Source organism: Oncorhynchus masou, unplaced genomic scaffold, assembly GCF_036934945.1.
Source record: "Oncorhynchus masou masou isolate Uvic2021 unplaced genomic scaffold, UVic_Omas_1.1 unplaced_scaffold_1328, whole genome shotgun sequence".
NCBI lineage: Eukaryota > Metazoa > Chordata > Actinopteri > Salmoniformes > Salmonidae > Oncorhynchus > Oncorhynchus masou.
In genome coordinates this window covers 43948-65472 of record NW_027003152.1, presented here as the reverse complement: position 1 = coordinate 65472, position 21525 = coordinate 43948, and the positions used below count along the sequence as shown (strand labels likewise).

The following is a 21525-nucleotide window of genomic DNA, read 5'->3' as shown; positions in this document are numbered from 1 at the left end:
GCCAGCGGGGGAAACTATGTGAATCCTAGTAACACTGCCCTCTCCCTCCCTATCTCCCACCCTCCCTATCTCCCTCCCTCCCTATCCAGCCTGCCTGCCTCCAGTCTGTCTGGTGCCAAGAGTCAGATTTCAGAATTTCCTTCTACAAGCCACATTTAGAGTCAGCCAGGAGAGTCCACACATCCCCTTGCCCCTCTCACTCATTTTCACTCTTTCTCTCTCTCTGGCTCTCTTTCTCTCTCTGTCTCTCTCGCTCTCATTTTTGCTCTCTCGCTCTCCTGCCCTTTCTGGCTGTTTCTACCTTGTTTTCTCTCTCGTTCTACCTTTGTTTCCCCATTTCTCTGTCAGTAGTTGAGCTACACTTGTTTCTTGGAAACCAGACTCATATTTAGGAAGAGATCATCATTTCATGGAGACTGTGAAAGAAGAAACCATGTGGGGAAAGTGTTCAAAAAGTCCAAAAAACACTGATTTTCACCAAGTCAAATTAATTTATTGTGTTAGAGGTTTCATGATGCTTGTATCTAAACCAAAGTAGATAATTTAAGAGTGTTTTATACATCAGTTGGGCTCTCTGTAAGCTTCAATATGAGGTCACAAGCACATAGCATGAAAGTGCATCCTTGTAGCTGTGTGAGCTAATATAGTCAAAATGTTTGCCTTGGGGTAAGTTGAGCCAATGGCCATGGGGTAAGGTGAATCAAAGCATGAGCCAATGGCAAGTTGAACAAAATGAAGTGTTTTCTTCCCATGTGTAATTCTAGGCATTACCTCTGGGTTATGAGGTATCAACAGGGCCTAGCCTATGTTACAAAGTGTTTGTTCGGGGTGTTAAGTTTGTGTTAAAATATGATTCAAATGATTAAAATACAAAAACTGATTGTAATTCTGGTGAATTGTGTTTGCGAAATTATGACAGACATGCTTCAATTTAACTTAACTCAACTTAACTTACCCTGTCCCGTGGCTCAACTTAACTTACCCTGTCCCGTGGCTCAAGTTGTGCCAAGACAAGTTATGTTTTCAAAACTGTAACGTGTACATGAATACTGATTACAGGGTACACAACATCCTGAAATATATGTAGATACAGTTGAAATCCGAAGTTTACATACACTTAGGTTGGAGTCATTAAAACTCATTTTTCAACCACTCCACCAATTTCTTGTTAACACACTATAGTTTTGGCAAGTCGGTTAGGGCATCTACTTTGTGCATGACACAAGTAATTTTTCCAACAATTGTTTACAGACAGATTATTTCACTTATAATTCACTGTATCACAATTCCATTGGGTCAGAAGTTTACATACACTAGGTTGACTGTGCCTTTAAACAGCTTGGAAAATTCCAGAAAATGATATCATGGCTTTAGAAGCTTCTGATAGGCTAATTGACATATTTGAGTAAATTGGAGGTGTATCTGTGGATGTTTTTCAAGGCCTACCTTTAAACTCAGTGCCTCTTTGCTTGACATCATGGGAAAATCAAAAGAAATCAGCCAAGACGTCAGAAAATATTTTGTGGACCTCCACAGGGTTCATCTTTGGGAGCAATTTCCAAACGCCTGAAGGTACCACATTCATCTGTACAAACAATAGTACATAAGTATAAACACCATGGGACCACGCAGCCGTCATACCGCTCAGGAAGGAGACGCGTTCTGTCTCTTAGAGATGAACGTACTTTGGTGGGAAAACTGCAAATCAATCCCAGAACAACAGCAAAGGACCTTGTGAAGATGCTGGAGGAAACAGGTACAAAGTATCTATATCCACAGTAAAACAAGTCCTATATCGACATAACCCGAAAGGCCACTCAGCAAGGAAGAAGCAACTACTCCAAAACCGCCATAAAAAAAGCCAGACTACGGTTTGCAACTGCACATGGGGACAAAGATCGTACTTTTTGGAGAAATGTCCTCTCATCTGATGAAACAAAAATAGAACTGTTTAGCCATAGTGACCATCGTTATGTTTGGAGGAAAAAGGGCGAGGCTAGCAAGCCGAAGAACACAACATCCCAACTGTGAAGCACGGGGGTGGCAGCATCATGTTGGGTGGGTGCTTTGCTGCAGGAGGGACTGGTGCACTTCACAAAATAGATGGCATCATGAGGAAGGAAAATTATGTGGATATATTGAAGAAACATCTCAAGACATCAGTCAGGAAGTTAAAGCTTGGTCGCAAATGGGTCTTCCAAATGGACAATGACCCCAAGCATACTTTCAAAGGACAACAAAGTCAAGGTATTGGAATGGCCATCACAAAACCCTGACCACAATCCTATAGAAAATATGTGGGCAGAACTGAAAAAGCGTGTGCGAGCAAGGAAGCCTCCAAACCTGACTCAGTTACCCCAGCTCTGTCATGAGGAATGGGCCAAAATTCATCCAACTTATTGTGGGAGCTTGTGGAAGGCTACCCGAAACGTTTGACTCAAGTTAAACAATTTAAAGGCAATGCTACCAAATACTAATTGAGTGTATGTAAACTTCTGACCCACTGCGAATGTGTTGAAAGAAATAAAAGCTGAAATAAATCCTTCTCTCTACTATTATTCTGAGATTTCACATTCTTAAAATAAAGTGGTGACCCTAACTGACCCAAGACAGGGAATGTTTTACAATGATTAAATGTCAGGAATTGTGAAAAACTGAGTTTAAATGTATTTGGCTAAGGTGTATGTAAACTTCCGACTTCAACTGTATCTTTGATAGAAAGAATACTGTGTTTCCCAGAGTGATGGTTCAAGAAAAATGGTTCATCTTAACCTACACTCCCCTACCGTCCTGCCTAATTCTGTCTCTCTCTCACTCACACACACTGAAACACACACACTGAACACACACACACACACACACACACACACACACACACACACACACACACACATTGAAACACACACACTGAAACACACACACACACACACACACACACACACACACACACACACACACACACACACACACACACACTGAAACACAAATCTGTTGATACTCTTTTCCCTTACCTTGTCCTTCTCGGCAATACCATATCCTCCTTCACCTTCTGTCAAATGAATACTATGATAATTGTAGAAGTGACCCCTAACCACTGATACAGGCTCTTATGGTTTTTCATTTCCCCAGGGGTTAAGGTTGGGATAGGGTAGGGTAATCTGATCCTAGATCTGTGGATAAGGGCTATGGATATCCATATGTTGTGTATGTTGTTCATGTGACAGAAGGATACACATAGACATGCAGAAATGTGGAGATACACATTACAGTGCACACACACACTGACCCCAGCCTCCCCTTCCCGCCGTACAGCCCAGTAGAGATTTATGAAGGCCTGTGGCGGCAGACTGGCCTGGTGTGGAGGGGCCAGCCTGTCAGCACATAGCTGACCTGGGAGCACGACAGACACACACACACAGAAACGCATGGGTGCACACGCACGTGCACAAACACATGCATACTCACACACACACACACACACACATGCACAGGTGTACGCACACTCACAGGCATACACACATAAATACACACACGCATAAACACAAACACAAAGGAACCTGCAGTGAGAAAGGTGGAGAAAGTCCGTAAGAGAGATAGAAGGGAGGGGGAAGGATAAACAACTCCTCAGTTGACCAATGTCCTAATATCATCACCTTCTTTCTCAGTAGTTGATGTGATATCGTCACCCTGTTTCTCAGTAGTTGATGTGATATCGTCACCCTGTTTCTCAGTAGTTGATGTGATATCGTCACCCTGTTTCTCAGTAGTTGATGTGATATCGTCACAATGTTTCTCATTAGTTGATGTGATATCGTCACCCTGTTTCTCAGTAGTTGATGTGATATCGTCACCCTCTTTCTCAGTAGTTGATGTGTTATCGTCACCCTGTTTCTCAGTAGTTGATGTGATATCGTCACCCTCGTTCTCAGTAGTTGATGTGTTATTGTCACCCTGTTTCTCAGTAGTTGATGTGATATTCACCCTCTTTCTCAGTAATTGATGTGTTATTGTCACCCTGTTTATCAGTAATTGTGGTGTTATCGTCACCCTGTTTCTCAGTAGTTGATGTGTTATTGTCACCCTGTTTCTCAGTAGTTGATGTGTTATAGTCACCCTGTTTCTCAGTAGTTGATGTGTTATTGTCACCCTGTTTCTCAGTAGTTGATGTGTTATCGTCACCCTGTTTCTCAGTAGTTGATGTGTTATCGTCACCCTGTTTCTCAGTAGTTGATGTGTTATCGTCACCCTGTTTCTCAGTAGTTGATGTGTTATCGTCACCCTGTTTCTCAGTAGTTGATGTGTTATCGTCACCCTGTTTCTCAGTAGTTGATGTGTTATCGTCACCCTGCTTCTCAGTAGTTGTGGTGTTATCGTCACCCTGTTTCTCAGTAGTTGATGTGTTACCGTCACCCTGTTTCTCAGTAGTTGATGTGTTATCGTCACCCTGTTTCTCAGTAGTTTATATGTTTACTCTTCTTCGACTAAATGTAAGTCTTAATGTCGAAGCTTATCTATGCAGCCATCCCGGTATCAATGTGTTCCTCTGACACACACACGCGCACACACACGCACACACACACACACACACACACACACACACACACACACACACGCACGCACGCACGCACGCACGCACGCACGCACGCACGCACACACACACACACACACACACACACACACACACACACACACACACACACACACACACACACACACACACACACAGCTCCCCTGTTTTGCAGTAAGCATCCATGTGTTATCGGACTAAAGGCAGGGCCTTGTAATTCCACTCCCAAGGTCGGCGCTCCAATGGGAACTGACAGGGAGAGAGGGAGGGATGAAAGGAAAAGTTGATAGGGGAGAGGAGGTTGGATGGAGGGGCGAGGAGGGGGATGAAGGGAGAGCGTTAGTAGAGGAGAGGGGAGTAGAGGAGAGGTGGTAAAGGAGAGGAGGAGGGATGGAGGGAGAGAGGAGAGGAGAGAGAGGGGTGTGGTGTTGGGGGCTACAGCAGAGAGGTGTGTGTGTGTGTGCGCGCGCGTGTGTGTGTGTGTGGTGGATCTGTAGCTGTGCTATTTGATGTGGGCTTGGTGAGGGGCCAAGCATAAACCCAGGATTCTGTGCGGCTTTTGTTCCCAGCGGGACTGTTTCCTGCTCGTCGCGTGTTAAAAGGCAGGAATGGGGCGTGTAATGTACCTTACGTGGCTGTTACAGCATATGTTCCACCCTCTTGTAACATTCCCAAGATGAAGGGTTCTCGAACCTTTGCCGGGGTGTCACTGATACATGTTTTAGCCACATTGGATTCCAGTCCTGATGGAATATACTGTATGCGTTGGATTCCATAAAATGACATATAGAGGCATTAAGTTGAATAAAGGACATTTTTGTTAGATCGTATTTGATCATCTTCGTCCTAGACCTGTCATTGGCACGTATAGATCCTGATTTTGTCATGTTGAATTCCAGTCCTGATTAACTGTGTATCGGTATGCAGTCAGGATCAAAGGTATTGTCACCCTTTATATCAATGAGCAAAAAGGACTTTATACGATACATGTTAAATTTTATTTTATTTGTTTATTACATTCTTTTATACCAATTGCTCTGATTTTGTTTAACAGGTAAGGAAAAAATTCAGAAATAGATAGAGGCCAATATTATTGCTACTCCTGTTTTGAGTACTCCAGCACACTCCCCTTGCGAGAATAACAACATTGAGCCTTTTTCGAAAATGTTTGAGATTGTTGAACACATTGGGAGGTATCTCGGGCAATTCCTCCATACGGAATCTTTCCAGATCCCTGATTATCATCTGTCGTCTGCGCTTATGAACTGCACCCTTCAATTCAAACCAGAGTTTTTGCAACGGGGTTTCAAGTCCGTAAGACTGAGATGGCCATTGTAAAATGTAGATTTTGTGGTCAATTAAGTATTTCTTTGTGGATTTTGATGTGTGCTTGGGGTTATTGTCTTGCTGGAAGATCTACTTGAGGCCAAGTGTCAGCCTCCTGGATGAGCCAACCATTTTTTTTGGCTAAAATGTCCTGGTACTTGGTCAAATTCACAAGTATAAAATAAAATAATTTTCAAAATGTTGGACCATAGTTCTGTATTTGTATTATTCCTTTTAAACAGTATTTTTTTGCTCATCTTTATCAAGCTGCCAATATTTGTGAGCCTGACTGTATACAACATGTATTTGATCATCTATGTCCTACATCTGTCATTGTCCTGTTGTACATGGGGTTTTTTCCATGTCCCTGCTGGGTGCTGGTCTTTACCAGAAGTGGACTGACGAGGTCAGGGTTCTTCTTTGTTCTCTAAAGTGGACTGGTATGGGCTAATTCTATTCCCCCCACCCATTCCCAACTTTGACAAATTGGGTGTTGAGAGGGGCCGTGTTAGCATGCTGTGGCTTTCAATGCTGCATGGCTATCGTTTGCTCTTTCGCTCTCTCTCTCTCTCTCTCTCTCGCTCTCTCTCTCTCTCTCTCTCTCTCTCTCTCTCTCTGTCCTTCTCCATCTCTCTCTCTCTTTCTTTAACCCACTGTCTCGCCCTCAATGCTCAAACCCCCTCCCCACCCAATTTCCTCTCTGTTTCTCCATATATCTCTCCCTCTTTCCTCTCCCCCCTCTGTCTCTCTCTCTGGTGTTGGGGACATTAGGGAGTCTCTGGGGAAGTAGTAACATGTCATTGAGGAGTGACTTTCGGACAAGTCCACGTGGCAGGCGGGCGGCATCCGTTGATCTATGAAAGCCCCCACCCCCCCGCCTTAATGTCGTCAAAGAGTGATGGGCTGTTCTGGCGGTTGACAGAAAATGTCTGTTCCATCTCAAACAATAAACAACAATAAGCCTGCTGGAAATTCCTCTACTACCTCCTCTTTGAAATGGATACTCGGAGCATTACAAATATATCTCTGTTTTATCTCTGCATCCCGGCCCTGCCTCATGGAAAAATGATTCCAAATACCTGCTGCGTTTATCTGCCCCTGGAATAGGTTAGCCCAGGGAACATGAGGAAGCCTAAAATAAGGGCCTCTATTATGGGACAGAACATAGACTGAGGAGAGAGGGAGAGGTGAGAGTGGGGATGTGATGGGTGTATTTTGGTGTGTCGCCCTGCCTGTGAAAGGGGTTGACGCGGGGCTGATTGCCGGATCCGCCGACCGTAGCCTTTATGTTGGAGATGTGTGGGCACCGCCGCCACTGTCAGCTGTTGTTTCGTGTGTGTGTGTGTGTGTGTGTGTGCGTGTGTGTGTGTGCGCGTGTGTGTGTGTGTGTGTGTGTGCGTGCGTGCGTGCGTGCGCACGCGCGTGTGTGTGAGTGTGTGCGTGTGTGCGCGCGCGTGTGTGTGTGTGTGCATGCGCGTGTGTGTGTGTCTGTGTGTGTCTGTGTGTGTGTGTGTGCGTGCGCGCGTGTGTGTGCGTGTGTGTGTGTGCGCGCGTGTGTGTGTGCGTGCGTGTGTGTGTGCGTGCGTGTGTGTGTGCGTGCGCGCGTATGTTCATCTTGATTACAGAAACACTATAACTCACTTCAATCCTCTATTAATGATCTATTAACACTACTAAATGTCTATCTAGAACTTGACTTCATACTTATTTCAACACAGGCTCAATGTGTGTCGTGCATTCGGTCCATGACACACATATTGATTTAGTAGGTGATTCACTATTGACTAAGCAGAGAGGGAGGCTCTGACATTTTTCACAATTTCTCTCTATTTCTTCCTTCCTTTCTCCCTTTCTGACGTGGGACCGGGCGACGGAATACGTCACCGTCGCCTCTGCGTGCCGTTGACATTTCCGTCAGCGGCTAAGTGTGTGTTAGCACGACAGCCCAGGCTCCCCCAGAAACACACAGTCATTCACATGGTTCCCGTGGCAGTGGAGAGGGCAGGATGGCTGGCATGCCACAGATGCCAAGATAGGAAGGAATGAGAAGGAATGACCTCACCTCAGCCTCTCATTAGAAACAGGTGCCACGTTGAGAGGGCCGGACTGGGAGACTGGCAGTGGGACAGCGATGGGCAGTTGGAAGTGCCAATGATGACTCATATATTACCTATCATAATGACCGAGAAGTGATGCCAACGCAATACCCACCTGGTTGGCTGGCACATTGTATAGTATAGTTGTCTGTCGGTGATGTTATTCTGTTTTATTGTCACTTCTGAATCACTTGGATAAACAAAATAGTTTTTCTTCCGTGTATTTTTCACGGAGCTGAGACTTACTATGAAGTGCAAAGTGTCGGAATGGTCCTACAGGCGAAGTCATTCGTCGATACAGATGTGGTGGCGTGGCAGGAAGATCGTTATGGCGAGGACATGTTGAATAATAATTACCGGATGAATAAACATGAACAATATAATCATGTACGTCAAAGTGTGTCAAATATGTACGTTTAAAGCACTGTTTGTGTGGGTGTCCCTAGCATCGCCAAAAGACAAAGAGCTGTGGCTGGGTCAGTGGTTCACCAATTAGAGCCTTAATGTGCTTGGCAACAGTAACAAGGGGTGATGTGTAATGAAACTATGGTGTGCGGGCCCTGGGTAAAACCTTTTTTTTTTGAGGGGAGAACGCTTTTTTGCGGCCATCAGGTGAAATCCCCAGGACAAGCCAGGAACTAGAGAAAATCCTTGAAGGGAACAAGACACAACATCCCAATGATGTTCAGAGGACATTCAGGGGACCATGACACAACATTCCAAGAAAGTCCTAAAAACTAAATAAAACTCCCAGTGGACATTGACACAACGTCCGGAAGAGTTTATGTGACCATTTTGTGATGTTCCGGGGACTTCCCAACGACTCATTATTGTTTGCAGGGTAATGTGTCTCGGCCGTATTTTCTTAGTCTTCAACAGGCCTCCATGTTAAGGAAATTCCAAACAAGACATTATAAAGGTATTAACAAGCAATGTACTGTTTATTATCATAGTATCTAAGGTAACATATGGTAATGTTTGGTACATTCTTGAAAAAGCATCCACAGTCCTCTTCAGTGGTGTTAAGTACTTAATGAAAAGGTAGTTTTTTGGGGTATCTGTACTTTACTATTTATATTTTTGAAAACTGATTTGATTTGATTCCCTCATGGTCCACAAATACTGAATATACTATAGTTACCACTATAAACTCTGAGTCACTTTGTATAAAAGCATCTGCTAAAATAGCATACTAAGACCGATAGAATTGATATGAATACTCACCAAAACCTTTCGCCCTCCTCTGCCCCTATCCGACCCCTCCCCTGTCTCCCCACAGGGCCGACTCAGCCAAGATGAACCAGCGAGAGATGCGAGAGCCTCATCCTCCTCCCATCCGGAACAAGTCCACCAGTCTGTCATCCCCCAGCGCCGCCCGCCGCCTTTACCGGAACCTGTCAGGGAAGTTCCGTGTGGGCAACCTGCCTGGCCTAGAGGACAGTGTTGTGTCGGGACGGGGCGATAAGGAGCGCCTCCGCAAGTCCACTATGGTGATGGACACAGGGTCAATACAGGTTAAACACAGGCTCAACACAGGGTCAATACAGGTTAAACACTGGCTCAACTCAGGGTCAATACAGGTTAAACACAGGCTCAACACAGGGTCAATACAGGTTAAACACAGGCTCAACTCAGGGTCAATACAGGTTAAACACAGGCTCAACTCAGGGTCAATACAGGTTAAACACAGGCTCAACACAGGGTCAATACAGGTTAAACACAGGCTCAACTCAGGGTCAATACAGGTTAAACACAGGCTCAACTCAGGGTCAATACAGGTTAAACACAGGCTCAACACAGGGTCAATACAGGTTCAAAACAGGCTCAACACAGAATCAACATAGGCGCCATACAGAATTAACAAAGGCTCAACACAGATTCAATGCTGAATCCACACTGGCTCAATACAGAATCAACACAGACTCAATACAGAATAAACACTGTCTCAATACAGAATAAACACAGGCTCAATACAGAATCAACACAGGCGCAATACAGTAACAACAAAGACTCAATACAGAATAAAAATCGGCTCAATACAGAATCCACACAGGCTCAGTACAGAATCCACACAGGCTCAATACAGAATCAAAACAGGCTCAATACAGAATCAACACATGCTCAATACAGAATCAACAAGGGCTCAATACAGAATCAACACAGGCTCAATACAGAATAAGCACAGACTCAATACAGAATCAACACAGACTCAATACTGAATCAAAACAGGCTCAATACAGAATCAACAAAGGCTCAATACAGAATCAACACAGGCTCAATACAGACTCAAAACATAATCAACACAGGCTCAATGCAGAATAAGCACAGGCTCAGTACAGAATCAAAACAGGCTCAATACAGAATCAACACATGCTCAATACAGAATCAACACAGACTCAATACAGAATCAACACATGCTCAATACAGACTCAATACATAATCAACACAGAATCAACACAGGCTCAATACTGAATCAACGCAGACTCAATACAGAATCAACACAGACTCAAAACAAAATACAGATGAGACACATGCAAGATACAGACTCATCACAGACACAACACAGACCCAACACAGACACAACACAAGCCCCTAACACCTCATTAAAATGTGTTGATGTGTGTCAGTTCCAGAGTAACGAGGCTCTGTTCGAGGCGGTGGAGCACCAAGAGATGGACCTGGTGCAGCTACTCCTGTCCCAGTACAGTATGGAGGAGCTGGACCTCAACACCCCTAACAGTGAGGGCCTGCTTCCCCTGGACATCGCAGTCATGACCAACAACGTACCCATGGCCAGGCTGCTGCTCCGCGCCGGAGCCAAAGAGAGCCCCCACTGTGGGTACCTGTTCTGGCTGGCTGACTGGCAGACTAGCTGTATTTGTTCTGTCTGACTTTCTGTCTGTTCACCTGCTTGCCTGCTCCTTGGCTTATAGCATCACAACAGTTGTTTATTGAAGAAAATATGGAGCATGCTCCATCCTCATGTACAGTAGGAGTAGAATAGGTCCTTTTGGTATATCTAGGATCTAGGATCAGCTTGCCCTCCCCAAATCCTAACTCTTAGAATGCAAAACTGACTTTAGATCAGCGTCTAAAAGTAACTTAATCCTCACTCCGGCAAGAACGGCCGTCGTCATGGAAACCACCCCCGCTGCCACGGCAACCAGAGCAGCTGTCACAGTGAGCAGAACGACCAACCTCTCACGATGCGCTCAAACAACCGCGCGCTCCTACACTAGAGCGTCAAAGTTGACTGTTGTTGTCTCTCAGTCTGGCAGTCGAGAGAGGAAAGAGTGAAAGCTGAAAAACATAATGGTGCAAAAGGGGGTGTCGTTATGGCATTATGATGCAATATTAGTCATCTTCACAAGGTTCTGCCGCCTGTGATCTAGCAGCCTCCACCGTCTCACCCTCTGCTAATGATTAGGACTCGCCGAGCGCTCCCAGACTATTTGTGTTTGCGCTCCCTTTCCAGAACCTATCCAGGCGTTTTTATAAAGGTATCACCAAATTGAAAACACTTGAATGGAAAGTGGTGTTTACTGAAGTTTGCTCTTTGATTGCTCTCCGGAGCCCAAACAACACATGAATAAAAAAAGAGAGGGAAAGAGAAAGAGGGAGGGAGGAGGAGAGAAATAAAGGGTTCTCCCGTCAAACCCCAACCAGGATACCGCGTCGGCGTTTTTATAAGAGCGTTCTAATCAAACTCCATCTGAGGAGAATTGAGATCAAAGACAATGCAGTGCTTTCGTTAGGCTTTGAACGAAAGCTCCCGAAAAGCCATTGATTCTGCTGCAGGAGACTTCAGAGAGCCTGTCTGCGGCTCCCTGAGACAGAGACGCACTGAGACATACTGTAGACATACTGTCTCGGACACAGACATAGAGAGACAGACATAGGCATTCATAGACACCATATAGACTCATAGTGGTGGTCCCCTGTGGCTCAGATGGTACAAGAAACACAAACGAAACACAGTGAGACGTACGGAAAAATGCATGAACACAGTTAAGTGAGACACGGTGACATGTTGAAGTTCACTCAAGACCCACTTTGAGTCAGGGAGACCGAGCGAGGTAGTAAGCCAGGCTGATCTATAATAACGTGGTTAAACCTCTTGTCTTACCGCGCCGACAAACAGTTTTCTCATCATTTTGGGTGTCCCCTTGAAAGCCCTGCACCACAGAGAAGCCAAACCCCGCCTGTCCGCACTTCCTTTCATGACCCCATTTTCTCTGTCATTTTAACTCTGAATGATGTCACCCTTAAAGAGTGACTGCGCAGTTAAATGGGATTTAATGAGGAATTTGCGTTAGTGCCTCTGACAAACAGAGACATTAAAAAGGCTTGAGGGTTTTACCAGTGGATTATGGGAAAAGAGGGGGAGGTTTTCTTCGAATGAAAGGACACCTGCGCGATGCTTTATTCGCCCAAAAGGGATGCTATTATTCCTCGTTGCCTTAGTGTGTAATCCAAATTACAACTGTGTGTGTTTGTGCCCTGCAGTTGTGAGCCTGGAGGGCCGCGCGGTGCACCTGGCCACGTTGGTCCGTGAGGCGGAGCAGCGTGTTGGGGACTTGCAGGCCCAGGTGCGGAGTGAGTTCCCCGGGGAGCGGGAAGCGTCGGACCATGAGAGGCAACTCAAGGCCTGGGAGTGGAGGCACCGGCTCTTCAGACGCATGCAGACGGGCTTTGAGCATGCCAGTTAGTAGACACACACACACACGGACACACACGGACACACACGCCACAACACACATAATACACACACAGGGGGCACTGCTTTGTGCCACTTAATTGTAAAATATGCTGTGTGTGTGTGTGTGTGTGTGTGTGTGTGTGTGTGTGTGTGTGTGTGTGTGTGTGTGTGTGTGTGTGTGTGTGTGTGTGTGTGTGTGTGCGTGTGTGCGTGTGCGTGTGTGTGTGTGTGTGTGTGTGCGTGTGTGCGTGCGCGTGCGTTTGTGTGTGTACGTGTGTGTGTGCGCATGAGTTTGTGTGTGTGTGTGGTGTGTGTGTGCGTGTGTGCGTGTGTGTGTGTGCGCGCGTGCGTGTGTGTGTGTGTGTGCGCGCGTGCGTTTGTGTGTGTACGTGTGTGTGTGCGCATGAGTTTGTGTGTGTGCGTGTGTGTGTGTTTGTGTGCGTGTGCGTGTGCGTGCGTGTGCGTGTGCGTGTGTGTGTGTGCGTGTGTGTGTGTTAGATATTTTGGAGCCAGAGATCATGTGCTAGGCTCCACTTGAAGTACAGTTGGGGCCCAGATCTTTCCAGCGTCGCCTTGATTTCCATTTTTTTTGTTCTTTTTTTGTTGTTGGTGGCATTCTGTCTGGGCTGAGCTGTTAATAGGTTCCACGTTGTGATGGCTGGGACAGAGCGGGGTGTGTGTGTGTGTATACACCCAAGCGTGTGTGTTCATGCTTATATGTGTGAGCACATGCATGTGTGAGTAGGCCTATGTGTGCGTGCTTGTGTGTGTTCGTGTGTGTGTGCGCGCGTCTGGGGTGTGTGTGTGTGTGTAGTGCGTCTATGTTCCCTCTTTAACTTTTTATAGGCATTTCTTGACACGCGTGGTGGTAGGTAGACAGACAGCCCCTTTACACCCTACTCAATCTGGACTTTGATGCATAGAGGAGTTCTTCATTACTTTACATACTCCATGCTTTTATGACCAGACACATTTTGTAGGCTTTTCTCAGGCAGTAGTGAAATTCTTCAGATAGTGGAAGGTGCGTGTTATGATTATGAATAAAGAAAAAAAGACATCTTTTGTGTGATTGAACACTGTATGTGACTGTGTTACCTCAAGTCGACTGATGAATGATTGTAAAGTGCGATATCAATTTAGTTGATCTTGATTGAACCACAATCGTCCACAACAGCAACACTTTCCCCTGTTTTCCAGGGAGTGCTGGGTATGTGACATATTCCACGAAACCATTAACATTTATGACTTTTTGTCAGCCCTGATTGACTCTCACTGACTCACTGAATAACATTGTTGAAGCCCTAAAAAGACAACAATACCGGATAATATGAAGATGTTTGTCCGTCCACAGGCCCTCCGGATGTTCCCAGCTCTGTCCGTCTGTCTGTCAGTAGCAGCTCCAGTCTGAGGGTGGACTTCCAGGAGCCTCTTAGTGTCAACTCTGCAGTAGTCACCAAGTACAAAGGTCAGCACCCGTTACATGCTACTTGCAATGCTTACTAATAAGACATGAAGTCATGTTTATTATTCTATAGAGGCTGGGAGGAAAGTAGGTACAAAATGCACTAATGTAACTGTGTGTGCACGCGCTCTCCACAGTGAGTTGGAGCAGTTCCCCTTCCCTCAGTCCTCTGTTGGGTGAGGCGCTAGTAGAGGACACCAGTCTATTGCAGTGCAACATTACCGACCTCACACGCGTGAGTATATATTTATGTTCAGTAGGGCACACCATACCAAAACGCTTTGCAACAAAAAACAGCATTCTACACTCTAATTGGACAAGTTTAGATAGCACCTTTTATTTAACCAGGTAAGTTGACAGAGAACACATTCTCATTTACAGCAACGACCTGGGGAATAGTTACAGGGGAGATGAATGAGCCAGTTGTATGTTGGGGATGGTTAGGTAACCGTAATGGTATAAGGGCCAGATGGGAAATTCAGCCAGGGTTAACACCCCTACTCTTACAATAAGTGCCATGCCATCTTTAGTGACCACAGAGGGTCAGGACATCTGTTTAACGTTCCATCCGAAAGACATCACCCTACACAAGGCAATGTCCCCAATCACTGTCCTGGGATTATTTTTTTTTTTGGGGTGGGGGTTAGAAGCAAGGCAGCAGTGGGATGCAGGGTGGTATGCTGCTGGCATACCTGCTTCACTCCGTTTTTTCCCTACTGAACACAACACAGGGCTATTCCAAAGCACTGATGTTTTTCTCCCCCAGCTGTCAATGAATAATTTCATTTCCATCAAATCTTACATCCAAGTTAAATACCTCAGAGAGGCAAACACACACACACACACACACACACACGCACGCACACACACACACACACACACACACACACACACACACACACACACACACACACACACACACACACACACACACACACACACACACACACACACACACACACACACACACACACACACACACACAGGGCCATCACATCAGAGTGATGCTCAATCAGAATGTCAAAATGTCACCATGTCTCAGTCAGATCAACACTTTCCCATGTGTCTGAAAACCACATTTCCACTGCTTCCACCTCAGGCCTTATAAAGGCAGCCAGCGATGGCATACAGCTACACTTTCCCCATTTACGGGTGAGAAAGCAACACACAAAAACACAACAGTTAGCTTTCCAACAGCTGGTAGCTCTGACCGATAAAAACATTTGGAAGGCCACTATTCCACATGAAGGGCCATGATAGGAATCACATATGTGTCTGAGCCACTTGGTTAGATGTCACATTGTTAAGGCCTTTTATCATGTGATACTTCTGTACTTCAAAAATTCTCTTTCCTTTCTAGTCACTAGTCATCTGAGCACGCACACTATAAACACACACACACACACGTAACACGCACACACACACACACACATTTAAATTAGGGCAGAAAGAGTTAGAGCTCTGTAAAATAAACTGCTCAAACACATTTCATTGTTTAAAATCTCAGCTCCCGTCATTGCATAAGGGAGCTCAGCCAGACACACACGCACGCAATATATAACCTGATTTATGGTTTTCATTTTAGACGGGCACATAGACAGACAGACGCTCCGGGGACATTATTGTGCAGGAGAAATCCCCCGGTGCATATAGGTCCTCTAGGCTCTGTCGCCATGCCACCCACACACACACCACACACACACACACACACACACACACACACACACACACAGACAGTATGAGGACATGCAGGGACAAACATTACTGCCCAATGTATATGCTATGAAAGAGAACACATCATTTGTCAACTGCATCACTATTAGAGACACTTTATCGCAAATAATTCAAAAGACCCTTTAATAGGAATAATATTTCATTTATTTTGTTTCATGTACTTCATTTGATTATTTCATAGGGCATTGTGTTAATCTCTTTGTGTTGTTCTGTGGTAGGGAGAATATTACTATGTCCAGGTGTCTGCCTTCAACATGAAGGGATGGGGTCCTGCCCAGAACTCCACCCCATCCTGCGCCTCCCCTTCCAGTAAGTCCACCTCTCTATCCCCTCATCTGTGTGTCCGTTCGTGCGTTGGGCTGTTCTCATTGAACCCGCATCCAGCGTGTCGTCTGAGCCGAATTTCCAACGCCAACGTCATTTCAGCGTTGCTTCACTCCCTCTTACCAACTTCCATGGTATTGGGTGGTTAGGTGGTTGGTGGTTGGCAGCTAGACCCCCCCCCTGGCCAGAAGCAGGGTACCGGACCCCCGTCTAATGCCAGACGTCAGAGTGTGTAACCTTAGCTGTGTGACTAATGAGATCAGCCAATGGGTGGTGTCAACAGTCAAGTCAACAGCTGAGGAGATGGATGGTCAGAACACCTCGGGCCTCTCTCCTTCTCTCTATTTCTCTCCTTCCCTCTCAGTCTTTCAAAGTCTGTCTCTTCCTGTCTCTCACTGTCCCTTTCTCACTCTCTCGATCTCTCTCTCTCTCTCTCTCTCCCAGTTAGGACACGAGGGGAGGAAGCCAAATTAGATTATTGAGATGTACCCGACCCGCAGTCGTTTCCACATTCCGAGTGGGATTCCCGACATCGTGGTGTGGGATGAGTTTTAGAGCTTGTGCGTAAAAACCTCAAAGTGCGTCAACTGCTGTTGACCTTTCCTTTCAACACCTGACCAAACTGAATGTCCATGGTGGGAGAGAGAGCGAAAGGAAACTGCAGTGTATGACAGCAGAATAGACATTGTGTACTCCTGCGTTTGGAACACGTTCGATGTGTATGTGTTATTGTGTATGTCACATACGTATTTGTTTGTCTGCACTTGTTTGTGTGTGTTCATTTTAAGCATGTTTGTGTGTTTCTGTGCTTGTGTAAAAAGGTGTAAACACATACAAACATACCAAATGTGTATGAATTTGCCTGTGCAAGTCTGTATAGTGTGTAGAGCATGTCTGTATCTCTCCCTGTATATATGAGAGAGAGAGAGAGAGAGAGAGAGAGAGAGAGAGAGAGAGAGAGAGAGCGAGAGAGAGAGTCAGCCTGGGCTTTCCCTCAGTCTCCCCCCAAACTCCCCCTTCCCACCTCTCTCCCCTCCCTTCGAGCTAATTTCGATGGTTGCGTGTTTGTGTTTTCCATCTGGGGCTACCACTGGAAATATTTGCATGTCTGTGAGAGCTGGGGCCGTAAAGGCCCAACAGTGGGGCCCTTATACGAGGACCTCTCTCTCCGCCCGGGGCCATTAAAGAGGCTAGTTGTCCAGTCAGGACAGGAACCTTTCCGGGAATAGAGCTCACGGTGTTTCACCCAGCCTCCAGGGGCCCACGGGGGATAACCAAGACGCCGCTGTTGCTGCCGTCTTATCACCAGCACATCATCCTCCCTCCCTCCTTCCTTTTCTACTCCTCTGCGGGCCACTGCTGCCACACTCTCTCTATCTAGAGGGAGAGTCTATACTAAACTGTTTACCCCTTGTGTATACAGTGGGACTGAGGGAGGGATGTGTAGTGTGTCTGTCTGTGTAGGGGGGTGTACAGTGTGTTTGTGTACTGTAGGCGGTGTGCGCGTGAGTGTGTGTGTGCGTGCGTGTGTGTGTGTGTGTGTGTAGGGGGGTGTGCAGTGTGTTTGTGTACTGTAGGCGGTGTGTGTGTGTGTGTGTGTGTGTGTGTGTGTGTGTGTGTGTGTGTGTGTGTGTGTGTGTGTGTGTGTGTGTGTGTGTGAGCGTGTGTGTGTGTGTGCGTGTGTGCATGTGTGTGTGCGTGTGTGTGTGTTTGTGTACTGTAGGCGCTGTGCGTGTGTGTGTGTGTGCGTGCGTGCGTGCAGTATGTGGGCGGGGTGAGGCGTGTGGCGTGTTGCACTCCTGCACCTCTCAGTCGCCGTGTGCCCGCGTATGTATAGGGGGGAGAGGGAGGGACAGGTCTGCACACACTGAGTGCTCTCAGTCGGCTCGCTCCAAGTGGCAGCAGCAGCAGACACTGGAGCTGTCTCTCCCTCTTAGCCAACCACAGCTTTCTCACACTGAGGTGGCACTGACACACACCATGTTTCCCCCCCCCCCTTATTTCCATGTAATGCAGGTTTATGACATTGATAGTTCACTGGCACAGTTTGCGGTGCATGTGCCTTGCTCAAGGGCACAATGGCTGTCGGTGGCACCCCAGGTGGCACCACATTTGTATTTATTGTTCATTGTTTCTGTATGTATCTTTAGGTTGGAGGGAGATTGACGGCCGCGCACCTCGCCAGCGGGGACAGAAGGAGGCGCTAGACCAGCTACTGGGACAGATTAAAGAGACGCACCGCCACTGTGTGTGCCACGGTATAAAGAGTCTCCCCCCGTCTTCTCTTCTCGGCTACCTCAACATGTAGTATAAGTCATCTCTACTACTTATACAGGATCAGACCTTTCTGAATCCTCCTTAATGTTACGGTTAGACTGGGGCTGTAGTCGTCTGATCCTAGGTCTGTGGTTAAGGGAAACTTGAGTCCTGAACACTTTGTGCCACACTGAAATGAACCCCCATCTTTTCATAAATAAGTAAGCAGTTTTCCCAAACGGAATAATTTGTTTCCAAAATACCTCTGACAGTAAATTGGCTCGATAATTGAACGTTAAGGCCTGATAACATAGAAGATTTCCTCTGGTGGTTGTAAATCCAGTTTCACAACAAAACAGTCAGTCAGTCCGTCTGTCAGTCAGCTCAGCCCTATATTGAAATGGTAGGATATATAGTACATGCATATACTGTATAGTAAACTATTACTATGTATAAACGTATATACCTACTGTATATACATAGCATAATGGAGTAACATGTCACATATAGTAATCAGGGGAGTAGCAGTGTATACTATGCCTACTATATATACATATAGCATAATGATATAATGTATGTAGCATGTCATGTATAGTCATCAGTAATAATCTATATAATAGTCAGCATTCAGTCCCCTGGCCAGGCTTTTCCAGTTCACGCACGGTAGCCGAGGTCGTCTGTCCCAGGTCATGTTTGTTGTTCTTGTAGAGACGGAGCCTTGACTCTAGTTTGAGGGCTATAAATTAACACTGACTGGCTGCAGCCTGGTCCCCCTACAGGCCTCCAGGACCCCTGTCTGCCCCCCCCCCCTCAAAAAAAACTGCCCACCCGCACCCCCCTTCTCCAAACACTATTAATTAAACTGTGAAAGGGGCCTTGACTAACACAGGCACCCCAGCGGACGGCTATACCTGTCTGTCTTACTCAGTGTCAGGGCGGTAAGAGGGCTGTTGGAGAGGGGGGGGGCTCCAGTAAGGGGGGGGGTGAACTGCAGCTCGTTTTCTTGTTATTCCACCACGACTCGTCTCATGAAAATAAAATGTGTTCATTTCTCCTGAATAGGGGATTTATTGACTTAAGTGGCCTGAGCCGGAGTGAGATTGCCTCAGGGCTTCTGTGTAGGGGGGGGGACCCCGCAGGTTCTAATGAATTGTAAAGCACATTATCTCACTTGCTCCCCCCCCCAGGCCCACTAAAAATAAACATGTCCCCTCAGAGAGAACTGACCTCCCTGTCAGTGAAAGACGAAGGGTTACCCCCTCCACCTCCTCCTCCTGTAACCCCCTGCCCCACCCTCCGTCCCCCCGGTACGTCTTTTTAGGTCTCTATATCTATATACGGCAGGCTCTGACACCTCCTGTCTGTCCAGGTACGCAACGCACATGCACACACGCACGCACGCACGCACACACACACACACACACACACACACACACACACACACACACACACACACACACACACACACACACACACACACACACACACACACACATTCACACACAGCCCCCCTTTGTGACTGCACTTAGAATGGCTGGTTTCCTCTGGCCCTATAGTCTGCTTCAGCGTGTGTGTGAATGTGTCAACTGACCTAACCTGAATAGAACACATGAAATGACCAACACATTCCACTACACTACTGTGCATACACCTAAGCTGTGGGCCACAGGATGCAGTATTCATTCCTAACAGTGATGCACCGAAGAAAATTCTTACTGTGAATTCTTACTGAGTCTTTGACTTGGTACAGTAGTTCTATTAATCACTGTCTTGACACTCTCATCCTTTCAGAGCAGTGCAAAGCCCCTCCACATGTGAGGAAACATTCCGTATCCAAAAGCCTGCGCCACCTCTTCCAGCCTACCAGCAAATTTGTCAAAAGCTTGAAACGGTATTTTAAGCATTTTACACCTTCTTATATCTCCTGCCTTCCATCTTCACTTTCATGAGATTATTTATTTTCACACCTACAGTACCAGTCAAAAGTTTGGATACGCCTACTCATTTAAAGGTTTTTCTTTATTTGTACTATTTTCTACATTGTATAATAATAGTGAAGATATCAAAACTATGAAATAACACGTATGGAATCATGTAGTAACCAAAACGGTGTTTAACAAATCAAATATGTTTTATTTTTGAGAATTTTCAAAGTAGCCACCCTTTGCCTTGATGACAGCTTTGAACACTCTTAGTATTCTCTCAACCAGCTTCATGAGGTAGTCACCTGGAATGCATTTCAATTAACAGGTGTGCCTTGTTAAAAGTTCATTTGTGGATTTTTTTCCCTTCTTAATGCATTTGAGCCAATCAATTGTGTTGTGACAAGGTAGGTGTCACGTTCTGACCTTAGTTCTTTTGTTATGTCTTTGTTTTAGTATGGTCAGGGCGTGAGTTGGGTGGGTAGTCTATGTTCTGTTTTCTGTTGAGTGTTTGTATCTGCACCAGACAGAACTGTTTCGGTTTCGTTCGTTCACTTTGTTGTTTTTGTTCAGTGTTCTATTACTTTATTAAAAATATGGACACTTACCACGCTGCGCATTGGTCCTCAACTTCTTCCACCGCCAACGGCCGTTACAGAATCACCCACCAACCAAGGACCAAGCAGCGTGGTATCGGGCAGCAGCAGAAATCTCTGGACTCATGGACATGGGAGGAGATTCTGGAAGGAGAAGGACCTTGTGCACAGGCTGGGGAATATCGCCGCCCCAAGGCAGAGCTGGAGGCAGCGAAAGCTGAGCGGCGGTGGTATGAGGAGGCAACACTGCAGCGCGGCGGGACGAGAGGCAGCCCCAAAAATGTCTTGGGGGAGGCACACGGGGAATGTGGCTAAGTCAGGTAGGAGACCTGAGCCAACTCCCCGTGCTTACCGTGGAGAGAGGTGGATCGGGCAGGCACCGTGTTATGCCGTGAGGCGCACGGTGTCCCCGGTGCGCAGGCATAGCCCGGTGCATTACATCGCAGCGCCTCGTATCGGCTGGGCTAGAGTGGGCATCGAGCCAGGTGCCATGAAGCCGGCTCAGCTCATCTGGTCTCCAGTGCGTCTCCTTGGGCCGGGGTA

The 21525-nt window shown here is 46.3% G+C and overlaps 1 protein-coding gene across 2 annotated transcripts in view; it reads left to right on the top strand.

Moving 5' to 3' along the window:
- Positions 1-21525, top strand: part of LOC135530379 (ankyrin repeat and fibronectin type-III domain-containing protein 1-like) — an 88827-nt gene that overhangs the window by 52993 nt on the left and 14309 nt on the right. The window contains exons 3-10 of one of the 2 annotated variants that reach the window (XM_064958716.1): positions 9269-9479; positions 10617-10824; positions 12496-12693; positions 14040-14153; positions 14288-14385; positions 16103-16193; positions 18359-18466; positions 20256-20355. In XM_064958716.1, coding sequence (XP_064814788.1) covers positions 9285-9479; positions 10617-10824; positions 12496-12693; positions 14040-14153; positions 14288-14385; positions 16103-16193; positions 18359-18466; positions 20256-20355 — 1112 coding nt within the window. In that variant the 5' untranslated portion in view covers positions 9269-9284. Of the gene's footprint in view, positions 1-9268; positions 10825-12495; positions 12694-14039; positions 14154-14287; positions 14386-16102; positions 16194-18358; positions 18467-20255; positions 20356-21525 lie in introns of those variants that run through there. The other variant, XM_064958715.1, reaches the window with a different exon arrangement.